The 9,903-nt window shown below is 37.3% G+C and overlaps 1 protein-coding gene across 8 annotated transcripts in view; it reads left to right on the forward strand.

Annotated features, from left to right (window-relative positions):
- The window catches only part of LOC148817514 (eukaryotic translation initiation factor 4 gamma 3-like), a 68,341-nt gene extending 60,454 nt beyond the window's left edge, over window positions 1–7,887 (forward strand). For all 8 annotated transcript variants that reach the window (XM_088938356.1, XM_088938357.1, XM_088938351.1 and 5 more), the window contains 8 exons: window positions 229–401; window positions 1,000–1,125; window positions 2,183–2,264; window positions 3,892–3,990; window positions 4,426–4,572; window positions 5,118–5,199; window positions 6,457–6,603; window positions 6,886–7,887. In XM_088938356.1, the coding sequence (XP_088794482.1) occupies window positions 229–401; window positions 1,000–1,125; window positions 2,183–2,264; window positions 3,892–3,990; window positions 4,426–4,572; window positions 5,118–5,199; window positions 6,457–6,603; window positions 6,886–7,067 (1,038 nt within the window). In that variant the 3' untranslated portion in view covers window positions 7,068–7,887. The remainder of the gene's footprint in view (window positions 1–228; window positions 402–999; window positions 1,126–2,182; window positions 2,265–3,891; window positions 3,991–4,425; window positions 4,573–5,117; window positions 5,200–6,456; window positions 6,604–6,885) is intronic.
- The last annotated feature ends 2,016 nt before the right edge of the window (window positions 7,888–9,903 follow it).

Here is a 9,903-nt window from a genome sequence, read left to right on the forward strand (position 1 = left end):
ATTGAGGTGTTGGAAGTATGTATTAATCTGTTTTTTAAGGAATTTAAATATCCTTGTTTAGAGTCATGGAAAAATCTTCTACATAATTTGAACTAAATTTCTTAACAGTATAGTTTATTAAAAATGTAATACCTGGTCTGTCACTGGAATTGAAGATTGATTGCATTGGACACTGTTTAGAGGTTATCGAGCCAGACCCTTCTGAATCCCTTGTGTGTGTTTGTACAGGAAGCAGTACAGTGTGTGGAGGAGCTTGATCAGCCAGCACTTCTACATGTATTTGTCCGGGTGGGTGTGGAGTCCACACTGGAGAGGAGTCAAATCACAAGAGATCACATGGGGCAGCTGTTCTTCCAACTGGTGCAGTCTGGAACCCTCTCCAAGCAAGAGTTTTTCAAAGGGTGAGCCCTGCAGGATACTTAACGCAGTTTACTGCAGGATATTTATGTTGCCAAGTCAAGCTGTTGAAACTCCTTTTTCAGGCAGTGAATCGACTAGTGCAGGGATGTTTATCGGTGATCGTTTTAAACCCCTGTTTTTGAATTTTGTTCTCTTGTGTTTTTTACATGGGTCTGTGGTTTAAATACAGAATCTATGAAGCAAGTATATAATGTTTTTTAAAGGGTAAAGTGCATTATGCTTCATTAATTAAATTATTAGCGAAGTGAAATTTCCCCTGCATACATTTCAGCAGATTTGCTAACTCGTTTCAAAAACACATTTTGTGATACGAGTCTGCAAGTATGAAATAATAAAACATAAGCAGAAAACACAAAACAGGTGAGAGATGGTTCTTTACACAAAAGATTGTAGGAATGTGGAACAAGCTGTACAGCCTCCCACTACATTTTGTTGAGCCAAATAGCTTAGAAATAACAGGATGGGATATATTAAAATCCAAATGATCCAAATAAGCTGAATGGGCAGCTCTTCCTCACACTGTTACTCTCTTTATATGCCTTTTAATTGATTGATTTCTGTGTGTGCTCTCCCCTGCAGGTTTGCAGACACATTGGAGTTGGCGGACGATATGGCCATTGACATTCCTCATATATGGCTGTATCTCGCAGAGCTGGTCAACCCCATGTTCCGTGACGGAGGAATCTCTATGAGAGAATTATTTACGTGAGTCAGGCACAGATACTCTTGGATCAACTTTTCTCTTTTAAATGTTGTAACAAATATTTTTCCCCATTTAATTACTCAAAAATTTAGAGTGTAGTGTAGGCTTATCAAGTTAAGTCCCAGTATATCATACTGTTGTCTTAATCTAACCTTGCTAAATCAGTGTTTCCCAGTCCTGGTCCTTAAGTACAGCCCCTATTTAGATAAACTATTTAACCTTTAATTTAACCATTTGCTTGATTTTAGCTCTTTTGCACAGAGTTCTTAGTTTTCAAAATATCTGACCTGACGTTTATGTGTATTATGTCCGGAGAATGGAGCAAATAGATCTGTGTTTCAACTTGGTTAAATATTGTTTTTTAAACAATTTATTAAGTATGAAATCAGGTGACACTGTCACACAACTAAAGTACGTGTCCTTAGTGATCAATAAATTCACCAGTTAAATCTTACTTGGTAATTAAAACAATATTCCTAAATAAAAGGATCCGAGACTATTTTTAAATAGTTAAATTAAAGCTTTAATAAGTTTAATTGAAAAAGAGCTTAGCTGAAATGAAAACCAAAAGAGATGGAGGTATTCTGTAACATAATATGGGTATATTATAATCCTTGGTTTATAATTATGAAGTTCAAATATTTCAGGCGGCAGAGGAAGATCACAGCTTTCCGAAGAAATGTTGTAGATTCTTATGGCATACTCTCCTTTGTGTCATTTATGTTCTTAGTCTCGGTTTGGCCTCTTTTCCTCCTTCAACACATTTTTTTTAAGGTTTGCTCTTTTGCAAGATTTTGCTAGATGTGGCCCTTTCATTGCATAAAACAGTCAGCTACAACCCAAGTAAAGACCAACTGTTTCCTGATCTAGAGAAAGGAATGAGACCACTGTGGTATAATCTGTGGTCAGGACAGCTGCTAAAATAAACATTCTGGCTCAGAGCATCAAAACAGACTGCAGGACATCATAATGAAGAGGTTGGAATTCGGTGAATTTTAAGTGCCTTTATTACATTATCTAATGGGGTTCTCCCATTTTTGTGTGTTCTCTTATTTGCAGTGAATTTAGCAAACCTTTACTTCCTGTGGGAAGAGCTGGGATATTATTTTCTGAAATACTGCACTTACTATGCAAACAAATGGTAAGATTTGTTTTTTACGTTAGCTTCTTTGTACTTTCAATAAAAAGTCCTAGATTCTGTTTAAAACTTGTCAGGGACTTTGTAGTATCCTTTTCACTTATCTGCTCTCATTCCATACAGTGCAATTTTATGTAATGTGCAAAATTGCATGCCTTCTGACTTATTACATTTTTTTTCAGTAAAGGAATCAGTTTTAAAACCACATGTGAAGTTCCATGTAAAAATTGATAAAAGTGCAAAAATGTTATCACCTGCAGGTCTGGTTGGACTGCACTGTATATAAGGACATTCTTTGATGCATCATACTGCAACAATAGATATCTGTAGTTTCTAGACACATTGTATTAAATTCTCTTCAGAATTTGTGTGCATTTCTGTTTGTCTCAGAACAGCAATTTTCTGTTTGGTTCTGAAAGTTGAGGCACAGGCTACTTAAAAGGAAATTTTGAATATTCCCTCTGTTTTAACCTGAAATGGAGCAGAGCCTGTTAAAGACTTCTGTGAATCCTTGTAAAAACAAGCATATTCTCATGTAATACCTTCTCTGATAGTTCACATGCAAAGTAATATACCACAACAATTGAATACAATGTCCTAGAAAAATACAAATAATCCAAATATGAATTCATTAATGCTTACCTGCACAGGCTTATTTACGGTTAATTGTTAAACATTAGCATGCAGTGTTCATAGGCAGTTGCGCATCCCCTATCAATTTGATGTAAATACTCAACTGCAGATGATAGCATCATGACAAACTGTTACAATCTAGAAACCAGATTCCTTTAATGTATTTTTAAGAGCATCTGGCAGCAAATAAGAAATATTTAGATAGTAGCACTTGTTGTCATGTTCTTTCTACCATGCAGGGGTTGTTTTAAAGTAGCTTGGGGTCAGAAAGCAGAAAGAGCATGTGGAATCCAAACAGTAGCAGGTGGTTTACATGGAGATGGTGGTGATTGCAGTTATATTGAGATGGGCAGTCAAGAAATTCCTTGACCCATTTTTCAAGTTGACCATTCTATTGGATATTTGACTAATGCTGTCCTTACAACTTTCAATTTTTTATTAAATTCAGCTACAGCTAAGTGCTATAAAATCTTTATAACTTAAATCATATTGCACACAAACTGTGTCTTTCATTGCTCAGTGCAATGTTGAATCTTGCTGGCTGTGGTGTGATGTTTTTTTTTCCCCATTAACATCTGATTTGAACAGTGCCATTATCTTCGTGAAGTGCAAACGTGAGACAAATGCCAAAAAAGAATAAATAAATAAGTTAACAGCGGATTAAATGTTCCAGAACCAAACTGATATAGAACATTTAAATTACTTATTTTACCATTCTTTTCAGATACGTATCCCCAGTACAACTGTCAGTTTCAAACTTTCAGTATCCATGCAATGTGAAGATATTTTAACCTGTGCATTATTTTACTCTAAGAACATCTAGTGGTTTGATGTTATGGCAATAAGGTAAAACAATAGCTGTCTGGAAATGTATCTGCGGTGAGCAGTTTTACAGGAGTCTGTGCAAGATTTCTCCACAAGGAAGTGTGGTGTTACAGGGAAACTAGTTTTATTCATGTGTCCTGCTGGGGTGCTGAAGCTCTTTTCTCTTTGCCAGAGCCATAGGAAAGTGGGGGCCTTATGGAGGGAATCGGGGTTGAACTGGGTGGATTTCCTACCTGAGGGTGAAGATGTGCACAACTTTATCTCTGATCTGGTGAGAAAGCCTGTAGTAGGAGAGGGGCAAGCCCGAATATGATACGAGGTCTACTGTTTAAGAAAATAACATTTAAATAAAAAGTGGCCCCGCCTCAATTTGATGAATAGGGCTTTTAGATCCTGTTACATGTATAACAACAACAGCTATTAAAGCATTAAATTAAAGAAAAGCATTCAGGGAAATATTCAAATACGTTTCTCAGGATCTGTTCCAAACCCTTGCTCGGTTTTAATGGTCAGCAAGTTCTTTAAGAAATAATGAAAACGCACAATCTGAGACACACTTATTATGTACTATTATCTTAGTATTATAATTTGTTTGTGACAAGATCTGAAAAATAATTCTAAGAGGTATTATGCCGTTTTATAAAGCTGTTGATCATGTATTTCAGAAAGAATGATGCCATTTCAGCTCTTTGTGCTCTTCCAACAGAAACTAGAGTTCACTATATCGGACTGCTCAAGTCCCACTGAAGCACTTTCAAAGAGAGAGCTTTCTCCCGATGAACTGAACAAACAGCTAGAGAAGCTCCTCCTAGAGGACATGGCTAGCGACGAACAAATCTTCGACTGGGTAGAGGTACAGAATTCAAGAAGCTTTCCTTTATTTACTTGACCTCTTTCACTTTCAGTAGTTTACAGTTGCACTTCAGGCAGTGTGGGGGGTGATAATCAAGGGGTTGCAGACCTGTCCTGTGTTCCTATGTTGCTCGTGACTTCAGCAGTTAGCAGAGCTGGGATGAGGCAAAGCTTCATCAGGTTCCACAGCCTGTGTTTCCTATAACTGCAGCTACAGTGATGCCTTTAACAAAGGCATCTTTGAAATGTTTTCAGCTACAAAGCCAATAATGTCAGAAAATGTGTTTGAAGCTTTAAAAAAAGGGTAAATTTTGTTTCAAAGCTTCAAGTAAAGCAAGAAAACAGATAAATCTCCTCATCCTGGTCCCTTGTTCACTGATATCTCCAGGAAGGAAGTTTAAAGATGTCACAGACCAATCCTTTATAGAGAAGTTTACGTTGATATGCCATGAGTTCTGACTTAATCTGTAATGAAGAGTCGCATGTTTACATGTGATATTAATTGCTGCATGCAATGCAAACATGTTTTGTCCTTTTCCATTCCAGGCCAATTTAGATGAGTCTCAAATGAGTTCACCTCCATTCCTTAGAGCTTTAATGACAGCTGTGTGTAAGGCAGCAGTGAAAGGTAAGAGGACAATGAACCCTCATCCTCTTGCCCCTGGTGGTATTTTTACACAAGAGCTTACAGATGTATGTTTGCAGCCCTGGGCAGCCGACATTATTTTGTATTTGAACAGTGTAGTTTAAATTCATAGGCAGCTTTTTTACAGCATCCACCTGACTATGTAACTTATTGGTTTTGTGAATTTTAACTTCTCCTGCATTTATTGTGTCCCGAAACTGCTTTTGAAGCTGTAGTGGGAAGTGTAGCTCTTACCTGACTCCGAGATTAATTGAATCGGTGCCAGTCATTGTTGGTTCGGACCGTGAAGGAGCAGATGTTTGTAGAGATCAATATAGCCTATCCTTCTGCTTGTTTAAAAACTCTTAACTTCTCCGAGTTTGAGTTTGTACTTCAGAACAGGTGTTTTACAGCCACAGGAGTGGAACATGTACTGTTAATGTTGGACTCAGTCCACGAGTGTGTACAGTTACAGAGCAGAGCGTAGCAATATCAGCTTCAGAAGGTCTTTGGGTTGGTAAGATGTTTTGGCATCTTAGCAGATGAGTGCCAGATGAGGATCGTGGCTTTCGTTCTTAGTGTGTGCCCAAGAACATCAGGGGGCATTGTGTATGATACTGTCTGCACTTCTGAAAAGGCATCCTCCTGAAATGGTGTACCAGATTAGGTTCAATTTGATCAATTTCCCTCCTGACTCAATCATAGCTTTTATAAGGGTTTTTTCTTAATATTATATATATATTTTTAATGTGTAATTTTAGCTTATTAGACACCCAAGTCATATCATCAGACTGACGTTATCATAATATACTGCTAAAGACAGATCACATTATTAATACATAATTTATGTAAGCTTGTCAATGATTGATTTAGGGCAAGAGTTTAAATGAGTTCATATTAAATACACATAAACTTACTATTGTGTATATTTTCAGTAGTGTTTTTAAATGTACATAAATGTGTTTATTTGTTCAGCAAATGCACACCATTTCTGGGTTGTAAGTTATAGCAATGGTGCTTCATCTCTGTCCAACCCCCAAGGCTAGATGACTATCTTAACTGAATTTATTTAGTAATAAACTTGAGTTCCACACTTTACAGTAGGAGGTTTACAAGAATGTCCAGGAGATTGACATTAGAAGAGGAATTCATGACAGAAATGCAAGGTCATTGTCACTCTCCTAGTACATGTTGTGCCTGGGGTGAGAGTGACAGCACTTGGTGATTTTTCACAAATTAACTCTGATCTCTGTTGTATAGGTGAGAGCACAGCATGTCGAGTGGACACTGCCATTATCCAGAGAAGATTGCCTGTATTACTCAAGTACCTTAACTCAGATACTGAGAGACAATTGCAAGCACTTTATGCACTTCAAGCATTGATAGTTAAACTTGATCAACCTCCTAGTAAGTATGTCTTTCAAAAGTTCAATCTAATTTTTGGCATAAGTCAAGTACTAACACCATATAACATAAAGAATTCTATTTTTTTAAGTAGGACATTTTTAAAAAGTTGAATGTTCGATCTCCTTGTTCTTGTGTTAAAGTCACCATTGTTTTCTCACTATGCTAATTCTAAAATCCTTTCAGCTGCTCCATCTCTGAAGTGTACTAAAATGACAACTGATAAAAATTCAAGTGTGAATTAGGAAATTCAGAAAGTCTGTTCTCTTTGCTTTTCATTTTCAGATTTGCTACGGATGTTTTTTGACTGTTTGTACGATGAAGACGTAATCTCAGAAGATGCTTTCTATAAATGGGAGTCGAGCAAGGACCCTGCTGAGCAGCTGGGCAAGGGAGTAGCGCTGAAGTCAGTCACAGCCTTTTTCACATGGCTCCGGGAAGCTGAAGAGGAATCGGAAGATAATTGACGAGAGGAGAGAATTTTCGCCAATTAGTGCAGAAAGGCCAATTGTTGCTGAACACAATGAAAAGAAAAAACATGCACAGATAGATGAAAAAAGGTTGAAAACTTCATGGTACGGTTCTAAGACCTGCAGCAATTTGAGTTTGAATTCACAGGCGAGAGCACTAAACATGTATTATTTATAGAAAATATTTTTGTTTTAAATTTTAAAACTTTCTTTTGTTACTTTTTAAGAAAGACTTTAAAACCAATTTCTGTGCAACAAAGACAAATAGGTTCTGAACTCTTTAATTTATTATTTTTTTAAGGACTGCAAATATGGAAGTTTATTTAACATTTGCAGATGCTCATGAGAAGGAGACGAGCGAGGACGATAAAAAATAATCGTGAAAGAATAATTGCCTCCCTGGATTCCAAACTGTTTGGTGAAAAACAGGGTAAAGAAATGCTCTTTTGGGGAGGGGGGTGGGTGGGTCAGTGGGTGGGGGGAGACACAGGAAGGGCAGATGTTTAAAAGACATCAGAGGTTAAAGGTTATTATTAAATAACCACAAAAACTCTTCCTTCTGCTTTGGCTTGCTCTAAGTGATATGTATATTATCCTCCAAACGGGCAGAAATCCGCATTCAGAAGACAATACAGTCTGCAAGAACTTCAAATGAACAACAATGAAGAATTAAGAATTAAGTGAACGTACAGACAGCAACTTGTACAAAAATCAAATAACGTATGGTTGCTGAACATAAAGTGCTTGTAATACTTCAGACTTATAGAGCAAATTTAAAGCTTGTAAATACATTAAAGAAAAAAGATATTTAAAAAAACTAAATGAAACATCAGTGTGGTCCATTTCTTGCACACTTCTGGAAGAGAAGTGTAAGTCAGTCCTTATTAGGTATTGTTTTGATGGTAAACAAGTCTCCCATATTGTTTGAGACAAAATTGTTCGGTCAGGAACAGCAGGTACAGTAGCTGAAGACATCCAGGAAAGTTAGTGGTGTACTGTATTTCACAGTCAATTCAGTTTACAGTGGAAACATACTGTGTTCAGTATTGTCAAATGCACTTGAAGGGTTTTCCACAGCAGTGGTTGAAGCAACTGGAGGTAATGGCTTATGATTTCCCAAAAATTATGAAGCATATGATGCAGGGATTTGCATTGTAGCGGCACTATGAGTGTAAATCTGTTAGTGTTATGATTTGACACTGGATAATGAGATTACTAACCATACTTATAACTTTGTGAATCACTCTGAAGTCTAAAATGCAAGGCTTGGACACACCAAAAACAAGGTCTTTATTTGTAGTTGTTAAAATAGCAGTGGGACAGTGGTGCCTTTTCCTTGCAGTCATAAATCATTTATCCCCGTCTTCCTTGAAAGCCCTGTAGAGTGCCAAAAGGATCTGAGAGAGCCGGCTTCCCCTCACAGGGCTTGATTGCACTGAAACACAGGCTGCTCTTCATGCCGTCTTCGTAAGGTTTTCTCATATGGCCTTGCTTCCACTGTTCTTATTTCAGCTATGTGTGCGTGGAAGATGGCGTTGAGTCTGTGGTGACCTGGCATCTTGTCCGGGGTGTATCCTGCCTTGAGCCTGTTGCTTGCTGGCGATAGGCCCCAGCTCCCTCATGACCCTGTATTTTATATTGGATACAGTCCAAGTGCGGATTGTTTTTGCCGTTGGGAGAACCTCCAGATTTGTAAACTTGTCCCATCGGTGATCACACTTCATGTGTGGTGTTCCTCAGGATGTTGTTGAACATATACTTTTGGAGTACCTAACTTCATAAGGTTTGTGTCAATTTGTTTACAATTACATATTAGAAAATGGATTTAAAACAGTTACTCCTGAGTATGGGAAAATATCAAGACAAATCTCAATATACAGTACAAAAGATGACTGCAGAGCAAGGAAGCCCTTGAACATCATTTACAACTTTCAGCACTGAAGTAGTCGCCATCATAGCAGTCTGTAAGTACTGTTAGCCTTACAATACATAGGATTAGCTATATTAAACATTTTTATAGTTATATATTTTGCTTTGTATTGAATATGGTGCAGTTCTATTTACCTAGTTTGTGGGTATTGGGTTAAACAGTTATTGATTTGGCTGATAATTTTGTCCAAAGCAGCTTAAATTTGTCATCTTGACATCTGGAACAATTCCTGTAATAAACTAAAGGTAGGATTACAGCAGTGCCTTATCTAGGATTTGAACCCCAAATGTTTTCACTAGGTATATTCCTGACAAACTTTACGAAAGACATCCTCAATAGTAAAATATGATTTTCAAATACCTTAACCTTCCTTTATCAGCAAAATATCTAGTCCTTACATTCGCAAATATCTGTGAAGGTCATGAGAAACGTTTTCCATTTATAAAATGACTTGCTGTAAGTGCATTTGTTGTATGCAATAGTTTGAAAACACTCATTTTCAGTAGATCGAATTCAATGTAAAACAACTGGAACCACACTACTATATTTTTTTCCACAGTGAGGAAGAAGTATGAAAAGGAAGGTTTTATGGTCAGAACCAAAACAGGGTCATCTGTTCTGCATGTGAGATGTTTGTTAAATAAGAAGTGTTCAGCTGTGAAGCACTTGGAATATGCTGTGTATGAATCCCCAGAGCACAAATGGACCAGATGAGTCTGTACTCAAAGGTTGATGACTTCACCTCGGTAATACTTAATGTACTTAAACATTCAACATCCATTTTCTTTTTTACAATCGACTCGTCTTTGTGGGTGCAGTGGTTAGCATTGCTGCCTGACTGCGCCTGTCCTGGAGTGTTATCTGTGTGGAGTTTGCATGCTCTCCCCATATTTGTGTGGGTTT

The sequence above is a fragment of the Atractosteus spatula genome, chromosome 20, assembly GCF_055471065.1.
Source record: "Atractosteus spatula isolate fAtrSpa1 chromosome 20, fAtrSpa1.hap1, whole genome shotgun sequence".
Classification (NCBI taxonomy): domain Eukaryota; kingdom Metazoa; phylum Chordata; class Actinopteri; order Semionotiformes; family Lepisosteidae; genus Atractosteus; species Atractosteus spatula.